General features: G+C 44.3%; 1 protein-coding gene across 2 annotated transcripts in view; it reads right to left on the bottom strand.

Annotated features, from left to right (window-relative positions):
- The window catches only part of btbd11b (BTB (POZ) domain containing 11b), a 51,352-nt gene extending 29,955 nt beyond the window's left edge, over nt 1-21,397 (bottom strand). Inside the window, exons 1-2 of one of the 2 annotated variants that reach the window (XM_035524845.1) lie at nt 12,917-13,222; nt 11,323-11,686 (exon numbers count right to left, since the gene is read on the bottom strand). In XM_035524845.1, the coding sequence (XP_035380738.1) occupies nt 11,323-11,686; nt 12,917-13,027 (475 nt within the window). In that variant the 5' untranslated portion in view covers nt 13,028-13,222. Of the gene's footprint in view, nt 1-11,322; nt 11,687-12,916; nt 13,223-20,201 lie in introns of those variants that run through there. The other variant, XM_035524844.1, reaches the window with a different exon arrangement.
- Nucleotides 21,398-22,685: the final 1,288 nt, after the last annotated feature.

Here is a 22,685-nt window from a genome sequence, read left to right as displayed (position 1 = left end):
TTAAGGTACTCAACTATTAATCAGAAGGTTGCCAGTTCAAGCCCCACTGTTGGGTCCCTGAGCAAGACCCTTAAACCCCAGTTACTCGAATTGTACTCAGTCATAATTGTAAGTTAAATTGTAAGTTAAAAGTGTCAGATAAATGTATGCAGATACTATCAATAAATCCTGAACGTGTGTAATTTCCTGCTAGTCAAATCCTGCCTACTTGGCTGTGACCATTCAGCACTGGCGCATCTCTCAAAGCTCAGTGTCATTCTTACATCACCATGAGTGCAGAGAAGTCAACAAAACACACATGTAAAGACTCCTTTCCTCCTCCATTCAGAGGAGTCTCCGATACCAACACATTGCTCAGCACACCACCCACCTACACACTGCCTACTGGGAATGGATGGCCCTGAAAGCAAAATCTACAGCCTTCTCTCCCACTTTCAATTGCTTCCTTTAAAGGGGCTTACAAGAGGCCAGAAGCCCATCCCGAGCATGTTTATCTGCGGCAGAGAGCAGCAGCCAAGCCTGCCTCCACACAGCCGTGGGCTCTGATCGCTGACACGTGCTCCCCCTGCATGAGGGTCTCCATCACTCTCCTTCCACACGTCCCTCACACACGCATCCGTCAGCCAGGGTTTCACATATGCCCCTCACAGCATGGAGGAGTCTGTGATGCGGGGTGTCCACCCAGCGCTGAACTCAGATCCTCCAGGCGGAAAACATGTCCTCTGACTAGACCAAAAAGCCAGATCACATCACCCTCTCCTTCAGGGGGGACAGTCTCCATCGCAACACCCTCTACTCTCTCCTTCAGGGGGGACAGTCTCCGTGAATAAACCTGTAAAATGAGAATCTACTACAACATTATCTCTACTTTATACCAAGAGATGGTGACACACACACACGCGCACTCACAGACACACACACACATATGCGTACTCACGCATGCACACACACACACACACACATATGCGTACTCACACATGCACACACACACATATGCGTACTCACACACGCACGCATGCACACACACACACATATGCGTACTCACACACGCACGCATGCACACACACTCACACACACACACACACACACACATATGCGTACTCACACACGCATGCATGCACACGCACGCATGCACACTCACACACACACACACACACACACACTCATTCTGGCATGCACACACACTCACACACACACACACAAACACACACACACACCTCACACACACACATATGCGTACACACACACACACACACACGCACACACACACACACACACACACACACACACACTCACACACACTCATTCTGGCATGCACTGGCACTCTTGGCCCGAGATCTTCTCCTCAGACTCCTTTTCTAGTCTTTCCTCATTCCCTGTCAAACTCCTCCTACAGCAGAGCAACTGTGTGCAAATTTTGCGCCATAATTGCTTAACTGGCTTGTGCGATTCATCATTCTGGCTGGAGGGGATGGGCTCCCCGTGGGCCGTACACGCAGACGGAGACTGATGAGGCCGTGTCCCGACTACAAGCGGTTTCCGTGGAGGCGGGGCGGGGCGGGCCATAATCCGATGCACAACACTCCGAGTGCTCTAGGAGTGTGTGGGAAGGCCTGAGAGTGAATTCGGATCACGGGGAACATGTCACATTTACTGGATGGATTCATCTGTTAATGCTGCCGCACACACACCATGTGAAAGTCGAAACGAAAGAGACACCGTACAGTTCCACAGGGATCTGTCCATCTGTCCCATCCATATGTGCAAATGACATGTTGTCCACTGTCGTCAAGGGTCACTGACCAACACTGGATCGATTGTTATTGAAATGAACAGTAAGAGAGGAAGACAAATACAGACAAATACATAAGACTAAACCAAAATCAGTCCCTCACTGCACCCTGCGGAGGGATTTTAAACATACTACACCTGCTTTGACTGAAAGTGCCAGAAAACAGGAATAAAATGCAAATAGTTTTAAAAGAAAGAAAGAAAGAAAAACATTTAAAAAGAACAATCATACTTTTAAACAAAAGGACTCTGGCATGACAAAATAGACAAAAATGTTTAAAAGTTTACATTTCTGAAGAATAATGACCCTAATATTTCAGACAAACAGATATTTAGTATATTTAGTAGCGTGCTATTGCTTTAAAAATACATTTTCCTGCCAAGATTAACAGTATTGATTGTCTCTCTCTCTCTCTCTCTCACACACACACACACACACACACAGGTCAGCCATATAGGCGTGTGGAGAAAGTGCGCTGCCCTAGAAAAGGTCGTTTTTTCATATCTTGCATGCCAGCTCAGCGGTCTCCGTCGCATCGCATTACACAGGAAGAGCAGTGATGTCAGAAGCAGCTTTGTTCCATTCCCAGGGAGCCGTGTAACACGCTTGTAACACGTGTGGACACGTGTGGACCACATAACACACATGTGCCGTCTGTTAAGGGTCATTATGGTCGGTACCTGACAATAACAAAATTCTACCCAGTCATAACACTGCAATCACTGACATTTCAGCTGCATGTATATAATCAGATTTCTCCCCAATCCCTTACACATGTAATCAAATTATGCGTAGTTGTAAGACTGGGACATGAGCAGTGGTTTCCATCACTCTCTTCAGAGGGACCCCAGAGCATATGAGGCAGTTTATGCAAAAATTTTTAGATCCCATTAAGGGAGGCAGAAGACCAATCACAGAGTCATTCTAAGCCTTCCAGTCATGCCCTGACCAATAGAAGAGTCACTCCAAGCCTTCCAGTTTACTGAGGACCAATAGGAAAGCTGCTCTAAGCCTTCCAGTTTACTGAGGACCAATAGGAGTGCTGCTCTAAGCCTGCAAGTTTACTGAGGACCAATAGGAGTGCTGCTCTAAACCTGCCAGTTGTGACTGACGTTGCTGTTTTTGGTTCCACTCCATTGGCACACATTTTCATAACTTAATGACTTCATGAATAATGACATTAATCAGGCAACTCCAGTGAGTTCCCAACCACCAAATCCACACATGGCAACTGCTGCAGTGCTGCACTACGGCAGGGGACAAGGGCCTAAGTTGAAACAAACTTCACTTTTCTGCGTGTTGAAACAACAAAGGCAGTGTTTGTGGAACAGGAGTGTAAGTGTTCGTTCTGTCTGGCCATCTGAGGAGGGAGGCAGGACAACGCTAGTGCCGTCCAAACTCAGAGGTCACATGACATCAGCAAGCTGCCTGTGACCAAAACAGAGCAAGCGTTGGAGGACCTCAGAACACAGGGTAGAGGAGATTTCACCAGAGCAAGTCTGCTGCTCCAGCGCTGGTGCCAAAACTGCTGCTCAGATTTAAGTGTCACTCGATTAAACGCAGAATATAATGGTCAATGATTTTTTTACTGCTAATGCTACACATCACAGCCATATCCATAAAAAACATATTTTTTAATTTTGTACAATAGACGCATTCACATGCATTACATAACACTGGGTGGAATTCCAAGAAATTCCAGCCAAGCTCTTGATGACGGCTGTGTTTTGGAAAGGAGAGAGACACCGGTAAGGAAAACCATGTTAGTCTCCAAGACGCTTTTCCAAAGTTGCATCCCAGCCATCCAACCATGACTGGATCAAGGGAACAGTTTACTTTGTATATTAGAAGCACATGTTATTTCCTCCAACAGTAATAGCAACGCTCTAATGTAATGTTTTATCTGTATAAATGATAGTGTATCATATGCAGAAATAAAGGGAGAGAGAGAAGAGGGAAAGAGGCAACCCTAACTATGGAGATTAGTATAATCTCAAAATATGTCAACCCTAACTATGGAGATTAGTATAATCTCAAAATATGTCAACCCTAACTATGGAGATTAGTATAATCTCAAAATATGTCAACCCTAACTATGGAGATTAGTATAATCTCAAAATATGGCAAGCCTAACTATGGAGATTAGTATAATCTCAAAATATGTCAACCCTAATTATGGAGATTAGTATAATCTCAAAATATGGCAAGCCTAACTATGGAGATTAGTATAATCTCAAAATATGTCAACCCTAACTATGGATATTAGTATCATCTCAAAATATGTCAACCCTAATTATGGAGATTAGTATCATCTCAAAATATGTCAACCCTAACTATGGAGATTAGTATCATCTCAAAATATGTCAACCCTAACTATGGAGATTAGTATAATCTCAAAATATGTCAACCCTAATTATGGAGATTAGTATAATCTCAAAATATGGCAAGCCTAACTATGGAGATTAGTATAATCTCAAAATATGTCAACCCTAACTATGGAGATTAGTATCATCTCAAAATATGTCAACCCTAACTATGGAGATTAGTATAATCTCAAAATATGTCAACCCTAACTATGGCTATTAGTATAATATCAAAATATGTCAACCCTAACTATGGCTATTAGTATAATCTCAAAATATGTCAACCCTAACTATGGCTATTAGTATAATCTCAAAATATGTCAACCCTAACTATGGAGATTAGTATCATCTCAAAATATGTCAACCCTAACTATGGAGATTAGTATCATCTCAAAATATGTCAACCCTAACTATGGAGATTAGTATCATCTCAAAATATGTCAACCCTAACTATGGAGATTAGTATAATCTCAAAATATGTCAACCCTAACTATGGAGATTAGTATCATCTCAAAATATGTCAACCCTAACTATGGCTATTAGTATCATCTCAAAATATGTCAACCCTAACTATGGCTATTAGTATAATCTCAAAATATGTCATGTCAAATCTGGCATGTAAAATGACAAAACAGCCTTCCACCGTTAGACTGGGATGGGGAGGAGTGGCTAGTCATTGGGGGAGGAGTGTTCAGTCATTGGGGGAGGAGTGTTCAGTCATTGGGGGAGGAGTGTTCAGTCATTGGGGGAGGAGTGTTCAGTCATTGGGGGAGGAGTGGTTGTCACTGATAGGAGGCGTATCTGGTCTTTGAGGAGGGGAGTGTCATGTCTATTTTAGCAATAGTGTGTGACTCCACCGTCCCCTTCATTAGACACAGTATCAGACTAGACGGCTTCTGCTACAGCTGTGTTGTTACTGGAGCTGTGTTCCGGCTCCAGTTCACCACACTGAGGTGGACTGAAAAACAAAACACATCCCACAGTCTGCTTCCGCTCACTGTTATCACTGAAATAAAAACGGAGAGCGTACCCTGGCCTGTCACGAGACCCTGCTGTCTTATGCCTTCCACACCTCTCCCTTCGTGCTTTTGGGTTTGTTCCGTCATTGTAAGCATAAGCCTAGCAGCCTGTGCTAATGCTGATGCATATTGACAAAGACGATGTTATACATCATGACCGATGTATTTCACATATGCACAAACATATTTTTAAATAAGGAATTAAACATGAGAGCAGCACGCTGATTCATCGACAAGCAGACAGTGGAAACATCCAGTGACAGTACAGAGAAGACCCACACAGTACACACACTCTGTTTCTGAACCAAAGTAATACACATATATCAGGGAAGCTTCACGGATTCTAGACCAAAGAAAATTTTTGAAAAATATTTTAAAAATTAAGGAATTATATATATATGTGTATTTAAAAATAACTCATCCGCAGTAGCCTGAGGTTTTATATATCATTCGTCCAGGCGCTGTGGGTGGATAATTTAAGGCCAGAACGCAGCCTCGCCTAGAGCATTGTGGGAGAAACCTGGACCAGTCCCTGGATCCTGAACCCTGAACCATGAACCCTGGACCTTGAACCCTGATCCCTGGACCCTGGACCCTGAACCCTGATCCCTGGCTCACATCAAGTCCGGTGACACTGACAGGTTGCGTGGTATGTCGGCACAAGACTGTTAACACTCATTAGTACTCCATGTGTTGGGCATAAAGGTTTTTACTGGTATGTGTCCTCACTGACATCAGAAACCCTTATTGGCTTTGTGAGCTCATGGCCAGCGGGGAAGGGCGGGGCTTGGGGCCAGGTCTGGTCTCAGCGGACATGGAGGAACGTGTTAAACCACATTAGGGCCATGGTAGAGATGCAAGGGTCAGGTGCAACCTTTAATCCCCGACTGCAGCTGAGGGAACAATTTCACATGGGTGTCCTGCCATGCCTGACGGAAAAGAAAGTGCACAGAAATAAAAACATGAAGCAATGCTGCTGCGCACTAGAAAACGGCCCCCTCTGGCAATTACAGAGGGCTCACACAGCGACAAAGCCAAGTGATCTGAGACTAATGAGAACAGAAGAAGCTATTCGAATTGGTGTTAAGCATGAAGGACATTTTAAGATGTGTGGTCTGAGAAGAGATTAAGACTAGTTTTCAATTGAATTACACTGGGGGTGGAAATACACAGAGAACTCTGAGATTTTGCTTGTCAGAACAGACAACATTTGTTACAAATGAAAAATGCTTAACAGTTGACAGTTTAATTTAAAATTCTGCGCAACAAATAGTCACACAAAATCTAATCTGACAGCACAGTCCGTATCCACAAAACAGAAAGCTTTGTCATTATTTTCCACGGTGTCACGGTGTTTTGATGATGCTTACACACACGCACACCCCACACAGCATGAGAACAGCATGGCATAGCGTGTGAAAGTCACGCACTCTGCCCGCGTTACAGGCAATCTTCCTGTCCTGCTCGTCATCCTCCTCCCTCCCTGCTCGTGCCCCACACTTCACATGCTTACCACAGGCAGAGTAAGGACTACTGCTCCTCATAAGCAATAACAACAACAACAATAATTACAGTAATACAATAATAATTACAGTAATCACATATGATGAAAGCTCTGAACAGAAGACTTGAAGAGAAGCTCATGTGTAAGACCCCACATACAAAATGCTTGATAAGTTTCAGGAAGGCTAATGGTATGTGTGAGTGGCAAACTCAGGACATGTACACACTTTTTTTTCTTTTTTTTTAACGCGTTTTTTAAAGATTTGGAATTGACACAAAAACCCCAGCAAAAAACATGTCTTTACTTCTTAGGTAAAGTCTGCACCTTTTCAGGCACTTTCAGTAACCCATGTCTTAGTATTTCAAATCTCCAAGCAAGGTGGTCACAACAAAGAGGTGCCGTGAGGTCTGAGAAACAACTTCCACATTAATCAAAAACACAAGTTTAGCCAATTCGTCCTCTAATTGCAAACCTCCGCTCACAGTAAAAAACTACAAAGAATTGTGTTTGTATTAGACGTTCTGGGTTTTGGGTTTGATTTCCCCAGGTTATTATGCTGAAATTAAATTAAGATGAAAATGAATTTAATTCTCAATTTTATATCTTTTTAAAAGCACGCAGGCCACACTGGATGGTACCACACTGGACGTGTCCACACCTACAGTGGTATAAACAGACGTTTGGACGCCAACTCGTCTCCTCGTTCTCAGTGACAGGATTACACCTGCTGATGGAATTACAAACTTCCTCACTTTGCAACAGTAGATTCTGAAAACCAAAGAATTAGGTGACCACCACATCCAGGACTGACTATCTGGGAATGGAGTTCCGTGCAGATAATCAATTCCTATCGCTACTACACCTGCTGTTCTCTTCTTAGCGCTGGTCCAAATCAGTTTACAAATGATCAGTAACTGCAACATAAAACACTGTAATAATACAAAAAGGATCTTAGGAGGGCAAAGATTGTGTCTTTTCAGAGCTGCTCCTCATCCCAGCGCCGTATAACAGACAAATCTAAATGAGAGCGATCGAAGTGTTACCGGAAACAGACAGTCAAAAGCCTCATAGTTGTGAAGGTGAAAACTCTTCCATGCATGGACGCTCTTTAAAAAGGTTTCTTAGGGGGTTGGAAATCTCTTGCGCTGAATGACTAGATTATAGTGTTTTGTGTATGAAATGTATAACCCATAAACATTTGGTCACTCTAACATAAAACAGATATTTAGTCAGCTGCTTAACAACACAAAAGGAAGAATACGAAAGTAATGAGATCACTCTTCTTAGCGATCAGTTAAACCTGCCGTGATGGGTATGGAATGATGCTACGCGAACGATGCCATGCTAAGTGGCATTCCTACTACGACGATAGCTTTGGCCTTACGGCAGGCGTTATGAAGCAGGCCGGTAGACACGGTCAACAAGGTCTGAGACAGCAGACTGATGGCCTGCACAGGAAAGTCACAGGTTTTCTTGGATGAGTGCGTGAAATACCATCAGTCCTTTGTCAGCTCCGAGCAATCGCCTCATCTATTTTCACACACACACAAAAAATGATTGACCTTCAAAAAATTCGTTTGAAAACACTTTGATCTTAATTTTTGCACAACAAAAATGTATTATTTCCAAAAATAATCAGTTAACCTTATCACATATCGTCTCCCACAGAGCACAGCTGTCAAACACACGGTCAGGTTAAGCTTCGCACGTTGCATGAGACCAGTGTTGTATACTGATTTTTTCACAGTATATTCTACTAAATATGAAGATAACGAGATGGCGACATATATGGTGTCATATGATGGAACACCATGCGTTTTACAGAACTGCGGTAAAAGCCAAGGCAGCATGCTAACCTTCCCTGAACAGTTTGAGCACAGACAGTAGCAGTGGCAGAGGCAGTATAATGTCTAGACAAACACTCGAATCTCCTGCTAACTACAATTAAAAGTACAGGCAACACCCCCCCTGGTCTGGGAATGACATGCCCACCTTCTGATGCTGTTTCAGTGCCCATAAAACAAATGTAGAAATCTCTGCTGGAGTCAATAACACTTGAGAAGAGAAGCCAAAAACAACACAGCAGAGCAGATAACCAAACGTAAGACACCTCCGAAATGGACCGAGAAACCACAGGGTTGTATTGATCTGGATGCTGTTTCCTGGACAGGGGACAGATCTCACGTGGCGCTAAAGTACCCAGGAAGAGGGCACGTACACCAGGGTGGCTGGTGAGTAAAGCTCTGATATAGTCAGAGCTCAGATCTGATTCCAGCGCAGTGAGACACCTTCGGCTGTGTTTGTGGAGTAGCAGTAAACCGTGTTCGTCCTCTCCAGACTTTGGGTCTCTATTATACACGTGACCACGTCTTCAGTTTATTTGCCTATCCAGACGTGCAGATGATCTGTGTGATTCAGAGTCTGATCCCTCGGTGCCACTGCGTTTTCTCTCCATCTCTCCTACTCTCTGTTTCTTTCTCTCTCTCTCGCTCTTTTCTCTCCGTTTATCCATCTCATGTCCCCTCTTTCATCTTTTTTTGGAGACATTTTCTAAAACGTGTCAATCAACATACTCAACGTTCCACATAAACAGGAATCTATTCGTGTGGGGGTTTTTTTTCCCCACTCAGCCAGAGTCTTGGCACCCATCAGTCTCACAACCCACATTATGAACAAAGGACTGATGGACGTGTCATTTCATCCCGGCCACATCTTCCATTGCACTTACACTCTTCAGTGTTCACTCAGACCCTCAGAACTCCATCACTGGCGTATCTGTGCTGTGACGCACATGCTGGACGCTAGAGCCTCTGCTCAGTTGGACCTGAAGAAGATTTCTAACACACAATATTTTCACAGCCTCCTCACTAAAAGTGGGATAAATGTTCACTCCCAAACCAACACTAGCTAAATAATAAAATCTACAATGCTTAAATGACAACAAAAGAAAGATCAACTCTACAGCGAAGGTTTACACAGTGTACCTCCAGCCTACTGTATTGTGGGGAGCGAGTGTATTACCTGAGACTGCATGGTCACTGAGCAAATTTGCTATTTTTTATTCAACTGCAAATGAAGTAAGTACGATCAAAAGTGGACTTTCTTAACAGCTCCTGAAATGATACTTTTAATATTGCAGAAGCAGGGCCTCAAGGAACAGATGACTAACATTAGTGCACCACATGAGAAATAAATTAAACCAATGAACCAGTCACGCAACCAGTCACTGTCTCCCATCAAATAATGGAAACCAACCTAGCTCATCCCAGTGAAAGCACGCTACAGTATTCTGCTCCTATGCGGGAGAAGCAGGACTCACGCCTGTGGCTCCTCATTAAACTGCCTTCTCCTTTAATAGACGGAAGGTGTGAACTGATCCGAGAAGCTGTGGGGCGGGGCTCCGGCGTGCCGGGAGCTTCAGCTGAGCAGAGTTCACCCTCCGGCCGGAAGCAGACAGCCAGTGGTTTATTTTTAGAGCACTGAGCCGAAGCCACGCAGTCAAATAAACAGGGATCTGGCTACGTAGTGGCTGGTGTGTGGCTGACCCCGGGGGGCCCGGCACACACCGCTCACCCAGCGCTGCAGATGTGCAGAAGAAACCTGGCACACGCTCAAAACTAACCGGTATCGTGTGTCAGTCTAGGGCAGGTAATATATTTCTTATCAGCGTAATGGGATTTTAGAGACAGAGCAGAGATGAGAATGATAGCGATGAGAGGAGGGAAAAGATCAAAGAAAGCAGGTTATCAGATCATTCACTTTTCTGAATTATGAATATCAGAGTTTGAATCATCATTTTGTATGATATGAGCTAATGTATGATTTAATGCTTTAAACATAAGCATATGGAGTGTGAACATACATATACAAACAGTGTATACATATACTACATCATATATATATACTATATATAGTATATAGTATATATATATATATATATAGTATATAGTATATAGTATATATATCTATCTCTCTCTCTCTCTCTCCCTATATATATATATATATATATATATATATATATATATATATATATGATGTAGAGATGTAAAGTCAAAAGTACAGTTTTCAGCGAAACAGAACATTTCAGAGGATCTTCATCAGCTGTGAAAGAAAAAGTACTCTCTCTCTCTCACTATACACACACACACACACACACACACACACACACACACAACCTCTGTTTTTAGATCCCAGTCAGAGATTATCTTTATTTACATTTATTTACATTCTACCTCATTTAGATTCATATTTCATTGTTCATGTTTGCTGCTCTGTTTATGCTTGTTACACATGCCACACCTCCAGCTCCTTCCTAAGGCCATGTGGAAAACCGCCCACATGGCACTGCTACGCTGCGGCACTGCTACGCTGCTAAGCGTTCGACAGAGACTGTCATGCAGGCAGCTAGCCGCCAGATCAGTGATACGCAGGGAACATGTGTTTTGTTTTGGGAAGAAAATCTCTCACCAGAGCGATAAATGGCTACACACCATAACATATGAGTCAGGGCAGGGATCATAACTCTCCTGACATTCATCTCCGACTTTTTTGCTCAGGTTGAAATGAATACTGCACTATGCCCTACGCGCTCTTATGAGAGGAAACACATGTGCGATCCCAGCTGGGATTTATGGCTGTAATCACCTGGCATTCCTGAAAATATTCCAGTGATTGCGAGCTTGCCTTCAGAGATCAGGAGGGTCGGAAAACCGAGGTGTGTGTGCCATCCATCACAGTCACAAGCACAACACGTTTCTCCCATCTGCAGAGCAAGCATGACCATGAGGGACCGTGAGGTCCGGCAGAGAGGAGAGTTTAAGGCCAGGCAGATCATGTCTGAAGCAGCAGCAAAGCACAGGAGGCACATTGGCGAGAGCTCTGATCCGGAGCCAGGGCGGCTGGTGTGGGGGCGTGGGGGCAGGATTACTGCGCACCGATGTCCTCTCTCCCGGGCCGTTACGATGCTCTTACCATGCTTGCAAGCAGCCCAGGCACAGAAACGGAACATCTAAAGGGAGGAATGGGGACAATGTGACGGCGCACCGCGGAGGGGACAGTCCAGGAGCAAGGTCATTTTTCCAGCCCTTTTTCTAAAAACACATTGCTTTGCTCGTACTGACGCTTACGAGGTAGAATGAAATGATCAAAGTTAACTCTTATTCCAACAGAAGGAACAAGGTCTTTGTTCAAGCAAACTGAGACTAATGCATTTATGGTTGACATTTGTCCACCCCAAAAACCCTTCTATTTTGCATGTGCATGGATATGATTGGAGTATATAATTGTCCTTTCTAATAGCATATTTTAAATTAATTAATTAATTAATTGATTAATTCATTATTTGATAGCTTTCAGATATCATAGCTGAATAACCTAGAGGTCACTCTTCTTGTTTTATAACACTAAACAGAGATTACGAAACAGAAAGGGACAGACCACTTCATAACAGTCTTCCAAAATAGCCACAACACTTGTGACTTTACAGGAAAACAGAAGCTGCTCTGAACTTCCCTGTGTTTGCCCAGGGTCAGGGCCTGTCTGTCAGCTCCGGTGGCATCATGTCTGCTTTTTCTGGGTCACTTCCTCATGGCCCGTGTCGCGGACCCGTTTCATAACGACAGCTCATAAAATCAGAATCAACGATGCTCCTTTTTCCCTAATCAAAACTTCCTCCTCCGTTATATAGAACACACTGAGAACAGTCCTGTTGGAAAAGTTTGTACGGCAGCTTGGGTTGAGACATGTAGCATTTATCAGCCTGACTTTTCCCCCACATGGGAGTATCTGCAAACCGGCGTCACAGGAACGGCTCCTTGATATTGAGTTTTTAGGATGAGTACGGCTTTGTTCCCAATCACGTAATTACAAAAATTAAAAACACAAGCAATCAATCTTCCTCTTTCAGTACACTATGCGTTGTTTATACGTAGGCCAGTATAAAAGACTCTGATGACAGATATTGTGCAACCACGGTGTTTTACAACTGAGGATATTACAATGATTGAAGAATTCCAGGAAAGTGCATCACAAGGATGTCTGTCACTTCTCTGACGTGACCAGCTTTCACAAAACTCCCTTAGTGCTGTTCCTGAATCATGATGAAATGTTTTTAATGCTGAATAAAATTCAAATATCTGGTGTGCTGGTTTGAAGTACCACAAACTGCAAAGAAGCAAGCTCTTAAACTGAGGTGGAAAAATTAAAAGACTTTTCAGGAAAAGGAATCTCTGGAACTCACCTCCTTCACCTTCTGTATGTGACAGACCATGAGCAGAATGTGCCAGGGGCGTATTGTGAAATGGAGTTTCCCAGTGTGATGTTTTCCCTGGCTGTGTTTATACGTCCACATGCCTCCCCGCCCTGCCTGGAGCCGGATTTCTTGCCAGCCCCGGCTTCGTCCATCCTGTCAGGCGTAGGCCCGCTTGGGACTCTTGGCAGCTGCACCTTCAGACACCGGCTGGCCTACTTTCGTCTTCAGCTACATGCGCAAACGGACTACGGGGGATGGACGCACTCTTCCACGTGTCTGCAGGCAAATTGCTCTGACAGGCCTCTGCAACGCCTTCCTTTGTAGGTCACGCAGACCGACGGATTTTTTCCTGCCACTGGGAGAAACTGGCAACTGTCTCCTCTGGGGGGAGCGCAGACACACAGCCTGTGCAGGAGTAAACAGGGGGAAAGATGCATTCCCAAAATGGCTTGCCCTTGCTGGTCTGTTGACCAGACCAGACACTTGCTATTTAAAGAGCTGCAGTGACCATCCGAGGCACTGTCTGTGTCTCCCACTCTCACTGTAGCTGTAGACGAGACGACCCCGAGAACGGGATGATGGCTTCTTTCAGATGTGCGATGTTTCCTTCGGGGATGGCGTCAACATGAGCCCTGCACACGGAGCTCCGGCACGTCTGTGGCTAAGGTGACTTTGCCGTTCTGCTCGTTTCTAGTGTAGCTGACTGGCGGGGACACAACAGTCACACAAGCACTGACGTGTCTGGGAATGTGATAATCGGCTTATCAGACCACCCTGTTCTTCTGATCTGCTGAGGCCTTCAGACATCCGAGCTCTTCCCCAGAGCTCTTCTCAGCTGTGATGCAGGAATTTAAGTCATGGACCTTTGTGCGACCGCAGCAGAAAGAATACGACAACACATGCACTCCCGAAACAGCCTTATTGAACACAACGACAGTAAAAACAAACACGCTTTCAGATGCTCCAAAGCGCATGATTAATGGTTATAATATGATCCCCCAGTACCTGCCAGTCAGACACATCTAGTCATTCCCTTATTAGCCTTAGGTACCTGCAGCAGTCTAATAACAGAAACCATTCTGGGACCACTCCCACTGTGGAAAACTAGAGTATGGAACAGACTGTATCCTGTTCTGTTGGGAGACACACACCGCACATACAGCGCAGCATAACCGTAATAAATCCAAACATCAGTCTTGGTTGGTATTGGTCATTTTTCATCATTTCCCGCCATGCTGTCTTAACGCTCCACCCTCGTCCCCCTCCGAACGCAGGGAACCACCCCACACACACACTGCCTGGAAAACGAGGCTCGGACACGGGTGTGCGCTACTTGTTCTCGTGTGATGCAGTTCATTAGCATGTCATGCCGGGAACAGTGCTGTTGTCGCCATGGGACCCAATAGGAATATTCTAATTACTCAAAAAGCGAACACTCCCTATGGCTAAGCTTAATGCCTGCACACACACACACACACACACACACACACACACACACACAACACAGTCTTTGAGGAGTATAATGATGAAATATTTATAGGTGTGAATTTCTGCTCAATTTCCTCTTTCTTTTCTGAAGCAGTGAGAGTACTGCTTGGAAATGTTGTCAAATAATGATCTCTGGGCGAAAGGTAAGGCAATCAAATCAAATAAATGTTGCCACATAATGATCTTTGTGTGAGAGAAAAAGCAATTTGAGTTCTCAAACGCAGACAAACGTGTTAGATGAGTTCTACATCAGGGGCGGTTCAAACCCCATCTGCTGAAGTCCAGACACACGAAGGGACACTTTCTTTATCGTATCAACGTACTTTACAGTAACTCACATTAATTGGGGAAGCTTTTATTCCCCCTTTTCTTCAACCTGAAAATGAAACTGATATGTGTATCTTTCACTTGTTCTCTAACACATATTTGTAAACTACTCACTTTAACCCTTGAAGTATCTATGCAGGAAAAGGCATGTGCTTGCAATAAAGATGTCATGGAGATGTAAAAGAGCTGCACACTCTGAAGTAATGTGTTCCACATGTCACCTGAGTGAGGTGAGGCGAACCAAACGCATGTTGGAATTTGTTTTCCAAGTACAGGGAAAAAGAATGTGAAATATGGCACATTGTGCGTGTGTGTGTGTGTGTGTGTGTGTGTGTGTGTGTGTGTGTGCACTGCTTTTTAACAAATATCACTTCAGACAGCATTCACACGTACATGTTTATGAACTGGCCTACAGAAACTTGCTCACGCAGGCTGAACGCCAGGCGCTCTATAACAGTCAGGGCCTGTGTAACTTTGCTGAGAGAACTACTGCAGTCACAAATAGGACAAACAGATACACCAGGATGACAAATATAGAGACCTACAGTCAACAGTCAACACCTGTATAAAGTGTTGTGGTCAGAAGTCTCTCTCTCTCTCTCTCTCCTTCAGGGTCACCTCTCTCAGTCCCTCATTAACAGGAAGTGATGTGTGCATCATCATTTTGGCATCCACAGACAGTGACACAGCATTAAGGTGTAATTACAGGATGGTCTCTTCATCTGGCCAGTCCCGGTGCTCTAAGACTACAAATATTCACTCACACCCTGGCCAATTCTTGCCAATTCTGCTGAAAACGATCCAGGGTTATTTTTGATTACATACAGAGTTACAAACCTCCAAGTTACAATTTGGAACATGGTATGGAAAAAAAAGGTAAAATTTCTCCAACTCCAAAGAGCTGAAAAGGTCCAGTCAGAACTGGCAGTTTGACCTTCTGCTGTTTACTCAGTCAGCCTGTTTACAGGACATGAACATACACGTGGTGATGTCCTCCTGGCACAGCCGGCACGGCCTTGTGACGTTAGCCTTCACTGCAGCACTACTGTCTTTCCTTCAGTGGGGGACTTTCCTTTAACAAGCGGCCAGACACAAGAGAGGTCTTGAGTTGTGACACCAAACCAGCCTGCAAATACATAATAATCTGTATTAATCTGTATTATCAGTTTTACTGAGATAAATCTGTATCATCTGTTTACTGAGACAAATCTGTATCATCTGTTTACTGAGATTATTCTTTATCAGTTTTACTGAGATTAATCTGTATTATCAGTTTTACTGAGAGTAATCTGTATTATCTGTTTTATAGTTTTTCTCAGTCACCTTGGTACAGTTATCAGATCAGAACTGAAATTCTCCAGACATCCTCCTCATCATCTAGCCCCTTATGCACATCATAAAAGCAGTTTCTCGTTCTTCTGAACAAACAAGCAAATGTTTTGCCACATCATGCACATGACGATGAACAATCGTCTGCTGTTTCATAAGCAACTGCTGACGTCAAACTGATCAAACTGTATTACGCTTGTTCTATGCTGAACAGTCTCCCCCCAAAACATCTCGGTGTTAGTTTGTCGCAGAAGTCATTACATTCAAAAGTGTTGGATCAGTTGTCATCATCTGTACTTTTAATATATCTGTATTAGACTGTTTTGTAACCATGAGAACACTGATATTGAGACTGATATTGAGACTGATATAACATGGCTCAGAACTTTCAATGTCTTGTTCATAAACAATGACACCAGGACTGGACATGTCATTTTACTTTTGAGACATAAACTAAGGATTTTTATCATGTTATGGGCTGAAAACTGAAAAAAGCTTTCTGTGAATGCAAACAAGCAGACCACATTCATAAAAATTCTTACTCATCATGTGATATGGTTGTAAGGCCCTTTGTGTGTGTGTGTGTGTGTGTGTGTGTGTGTGTGTGTGTGTGTGTGTGTGTGTGTGTGTGTGAGTGTGTGTGTGTGTGTGTGTGTGAGTGTGAGTGTGTGTGTGAGTGTGTGTGTGAGTGTGTGTGTGTGTGTGTGTGTGTGTGTGAGTGTGAGTGTGTGTGTGTGTGTGTGAGTGTGTGTGTGTGTGTGTGAGTGTGTGTGTGTGTGTGTGTGTGTGTGTGTGTGTGTGTGTGAGTGTGTGTGTGTGTGTGTGTGTGTGTGTGTGTGAGTGTGTGTGTGTACTCTGAAGGAGCAATAGGAGAGTGTGCAGTATATGGCTTTCTGCTTTGTGTCGTACAGTAACAGTGTTCCCCTCTGTCCCAGCTTGTCCCCTCACCCTGGGAGCTCGGGGCCCCACACACAACCTCCAGGGGCGTGCAGAAGCTGAGCTGTGCCCTCCAGCACCCATGCCCCTGTGCCCAACCTTATGGCCAGCATATCCAGCACAGCACACGGCCTGCACGGGCCACAGATCACGTGGCATACGTCTGTTTCTCATAATCGGATTAAATTGATGCTCAGATACTCTGACACCTGCAGTTAGGCAATACTGGAATGGGCCCAGTGCATGATACCTTCACTTGTGAAACTCACATGTCTGCACATGTAGACCATACCACACTTCCTCCTGACTAGCGAGAAAACGGTTGTGCACCGCCAGTCAGGTCTGACAGGATTCTCCTCAGGAAGTGTGAAGTTATGACTGTGCGATGCCATCACTGTTGCGTTCACAAGCCCAAACCGTACACACACAGCACTCGAGACGAACTACAGACATGTGAACGTTCCTGGACTGTCCTGTGCTGTGGCTGGCTGACATGCACTGCTAAAGGAACCAGTGTTCTGCAGAGTTATCTGGTAATCTCTGCATTCATAATGGGCTTTGTGCAAGTCTGCAGTGTCTGAACGGCCTGGTACCACCACAGAGTTGTGTAAGGCCTTGGCACTCATACACTGTCTAAGAAAGGGCACGTATACACCCACCCACCCACCCACACACACACACACACACACACACACACACACACACACACACCCTCATAGCCCTATTGTAGAGTGAAAGCACAGGGTTCATCTTGGTCAGACACATCCAGGTAAGATACATCACTCTGGTTTTATCAAGTCTCCACACATCCAAATTAAAGAATGGATTTACAGTTTCTCATGCAGTGACACTACTGGCTCATGTAGTCACCCAGACTACAGCTCAGTCTGTATCAGTCTCCCTCACCGACAGACTACAGCTCAGTCTGTATGAGTCTCCCTCATCGACAAACTACAGCTCAGTCTGTATCAGTCACCCCCACCGACAGCTGTCAGGAAGCTGCAAGGCGACAGCGAAATTTATTACAGGCAAATCCAGAATCGTAATTGTTATAACATTCCAGGGTCAGTGAGCCAACATGGAGAGTCCAGGAATACACTGTAAACACAAACACATGGTAACAGAAAAGGGACACAAGATATAACGAACAACACAACTTACATAAGGAGGGATAAGCACAAATAACTGAGAAATGAACACGACAAAGGCTGGGCATACAAATCCAGACAACAAAACCATGACAGGGCATGAAATAAACAGACAACAAGGCAGGGTTTACATAAATGTACAATAAGATTTAACAAGACACAGGTGCAACTCATACGGGGCGGAGAAAACAAACACCTGGAAGCAAAATAAATACATGAGACAGGGAACCCATGGAGACAGGGATGCTAGGAGGGGCCAGCCTTGACATGGTGTTATAACCCCACCCCTATATCTGGTCTTATAATCCCCTTATATCTGGTGTTATATTCTACCCCATATCTGGTGTTATATACCCCCCTATATTTGGTTTTATTCCCTTAGTCCTGCCCTAATCAAGCCTGGAATATACCAAAACAGGTAAAAGAGGTTATATTTTTGATGATCTATACATAACCCAAATTAAAAACATAAACAGTAGTTAATATTGACATGTCCATTTTCTCCTCTTTACATTCAGGTATGGCTTTACCTAACCTGTTCTTTAGCTTTACCACCAACCCCACCCACCAGACCCTACAACACAGAGACCGCTACACTGTCATTCCTATGAAACTAAGGTAAGCATACACATGTTAGACCTTTTAAACATGTGTGATGCATTAAATACTGGTGATGTGTAAGGTCCCACTGACATCACTGCATCTACACACACACACACACACACAGCAGACCTGTGACACTGAGCTGGCCTCCTCAGCAGCACCACCTCAGCCCACACACACACTCTGCAGCAAGGTGGAGGAGGGATACGGTGTCCTTCGTGGGCCACATTTAAACATCAGTACATATTCATTAGAGGTGTTGCGTAAGAACTGCACAATGCATGTAGAAAAAAGCCAAATGCATTCACCAACACAGACACATACATTCACACAAAGCTGTGGGCCCACTGTGATTCTTAACTAGCCAACAATTTTAAATAAAAATCTGTCTTGTGTTGACTGGATGTAAAAGCACCGTGCGCCATGTGATCCTTGAGTACTGAGAAAGGTGTTATATAAGTGTAACTAATAACAATAATATAATTACAGAGGGCTACAGCGTGTTACAGTGACCCTATGAGAAAAGATCTTCATTGCACAGTGGCAGAGACTGTCTCCATGTTTCTTACATATAAACCAAAGATGTGAATCGCTGGCTAGTTTAAGCACACACGGGTATGTTATAGCAGACTTAGCCTCTTCTTTTCGATGAATGTCAAGGTGAATTCAAAATGTCTGGGGAAATCTCCATTGTATGTTACTTACCCATTATAAAAGCTTTTATACAGTGCTGAAGTCCCAGTAACTTTGGAATAAACCTTTTTTTTAAACAAACTTTCTACATTTTTCTGCACTTCTTGGAAGATAAAAGCATAAGTGCAAAGCATATTCTCAAATCATCGAGACACATACAATTAGTATATCGCATTGACTCATGAGCAAATGCCACTGAACAGTGAAGACACATCAACACTGAAACAACGTGGTCGGCCTGTGGAAAGGACGTTGTGGTGAAGCGCAGTGTGCACTGCACAGAGGTTAGTTACAAAACGAGACACTGGCTGAAGGTGCATCAGTCATGATGTCATTCTCCAAATAGACATAAACCAAAGTCCTGAGTTCAGTCTTAAAGTTCTGTCCCTGCAGGACAGCACAGGCCCATGTCATATGGCTAATGCACCGGAGCTGTCGTATAGCTAGTTACCGTTGCAGATTACAGCAATAAACACAGCTGATGTTAGTGCCTGGGTAAACACCCTAAAAGATCATTTAGCTGGAAAAAAATCAACAAACGAGGTATTTGCAAAGTCCGTAAATACACACAAAGAACCATTCCATCTTAATTTCCTTACAAACAAAATATTTTTTATGTTGAAAAAATATTTGCTTTCATTCTAACACACGCGGTCCTGGTCTAAGTAGCCATAAAATACCTGCATATGAAGAGCATTACAGGAGGAGTGAACCTGTTGCCTTGGAGGAACTTTTCCTAAGTCACTCACCAGCGGCGCCTTTCCCACAGAGAACATGCTGGTGGGCCTGGAGGAGACCGTAGAGCTCGGAGTCGCCGTTAACAGCTTGCTCCAAAGACTCGACAGTAATCTTTGGTGTGCCGTTATCCTTCTCCACCAGAGCGTTCCTCAGCACCCGGGTCAACACCTCACGGAAAAGACTCTCCATGCACGCGGTCAGGTAGATGGCGGCGTGCTCGTGAATCCTGACCGCGATATTGCTCTCGACCATCCAGCGGAAAAACTTGCCGACGGAGAAAGCGAGCCCGCATCGCCTGGCTTTGCACCGGCTGAATTTGTCCTCCGTACTCATGCTGTACATGGACAGCGCACTGAGCGCCGCACTGATGCAGTTGAACGAGATCGTCCATGACAGAATAATCTTGATGGCACTTTGAATTTCGTATTTGGTGCATCGGGCGTAGCGCAAACTCAGCCTTTGCGTCTCCAGCGCGATCCTCACAAGCGCGCGGCTAAGCATCGCGGAGAGCCCGGCCAGGAGGTCAGCGTTCAGGGTCCCGAATCGCAGCTCGTCCTCCTTGTTCAGCGCATTTTCCACTTCCCCGAGACTCCAGGGTACATCCTCAAGCTCGGGAAGTTTCGCACAGTGTCCGGCGCAATCCAGGGTCGCGCCGTCTCCGGCCAGCACGGTGTTGACAGTGTCCAAGCTGTTGTGTCGGCTGCGCATGGAGTCGGTTAAATGCCAGCAGTCGCCTCCATGCGCGTGGGGTGCGAGCGTCTCAGAACAGCACAGGGACAAGTTCGAGGACCGGAAAGAATCGGCCGCTCCTCCGTAGCCCGAGTCAAGCGTCAGGTCCTCCAGCGTTCTCCCCAAGGGTCTACCCCGCTTTGCCATGGCTCTGCGTCATAGTGACCCGCGAGAAACAAAGTTCAACCGCGCATGAAATCCGCAGTGTTGCCGCGCGCCTACACCGATGGTGAACGGAAAAGAAAAGACGGACAAGCTCGAGATGGTTCCGCTTGGTGCTTAAAATCGTGCGCAACTCCGTCCGAGCGGCAGCGTGTGTGTGGCTCAGGCGCTGTACCGCAGTCGAGGATCCAGTGCCACTTGGAGGAGGGGCCGTGTGCGCGAGCTCGCTCTGCTCGAGCAGCACGGGAACGTAAACGGGGATCCTGCACTTGGAAATAGGACGATTCCAAGTGCATGCGCTTATTTGCCTGTTCGATCCCATTTGGAGATCTTTGAAAGAGTCCGATTCTGGGTTATTGCAAACGGTCGGATTTTACATTCGGGAATATAAATGAAAGCGACAGTGCTTCAGTAAATCGTAAACAACATTTCATTTTAAATGTCCATTTTATCTATCAGTCACGAAGGCTAGTGAAAAGTCATGACTCATGAATAGCTTGTCTATGATTCACTCTCTGGCCTGTGTTTGGGTATGTTTTAATGTAGGCCTATGACATATTTTCCTTGAAAATGAATTTGCATGCAGGGAAATACAGGCCAAGTATTTTTGGTCAGGAAAAACAATGTACTTTTCTTTGTCAGTCCACTGTATATAAATGTAGTGCTCGACTCTGATGATGCTGACATCCACCAGACTGAAGAGCTGCATATGTTGGAGGAGAAGCGATGACAGGGGTCAGCTGGACACCATCTCACCCAGAACAGGAGCCGAAAGTAAGAAGACCGTTTTCATGAATAATGAAGAGCATACATAATGTAGGCTATCCCCTGTCCCGAACGAGCTCTCTTCTGAGCTCGAAGCATGTATACTGCCTGTCAAGGTCATTCGGCTGTCTAGGTGGACCTGAAAACTAGAACAAAGTTGTTTGGCTTTTGGCACAGGTTTTAACCAAAGAAAAACATTTAAAAATCAAATCACTTACTGTTTCGCCAATATTTTTAGGGCCAGAAAAGACCCTGTATGATGTACCAGGCTGGCAGCTCAAATACGAAAAAAATGTTTTTCATTCTGTTAGAGGAAGTTTTGGCTTTTATGGTAAAAACTGAAACAAATACATTGATCCCTTGGGACAATGTTTTCTTTAAAGCGTCTTTGAGTGATAAAGACAAGAAGCGTATTAGAACATTTTACATAGCTTTCTTGAAAAATACATCCGACTTTGATCTATAATCAACACTGTATTTCTGTCTTTTATTTGTCTTACTGCTTTTATATTATAACAAAACACGTTCCGCCATGTCACTAAGTTACGGTGTTTGGTGACAGTCTGCCATCTAGCGGTCATTCTCATTATTTATATTTCAACAAAACTGCACTTTACATGTGAGTATGTATTTAATAAGATTAATAATAAGATTTTTATCTGTGAAAGAAAACACTCCACAACCCCACACACATCCTGCCCGTATTCACACAGATACACACACACATAACCATATCATACTTGAGCATTAGAAGTTTGAGCTGTAGCATTCTTTTATTGGTTTATGTTCAGAAATTCTTTTGGAATTAAGAAGGTCGCAGTTATAGCCTACTATACTGA

This window comes from Electrophorus electricus, chromosome 4 (genome assembly GCF_013358815.1).
Source record: "Electrophorus electricus isolate fEleEle1 chromosome 4, fEleEle1.pri, whole genome shotgun sequence".
NCBI lineage: Eukaryota > Metazoa > Chordata > Actinopteri > Gymnotiformes > Gymnotidae > Electrophorus > Electrophorus electricus.
Note: the sequence above shows the minus strand (reverse complement) of the source record. Positions and strands in the feature narration are given on the sequence as shown.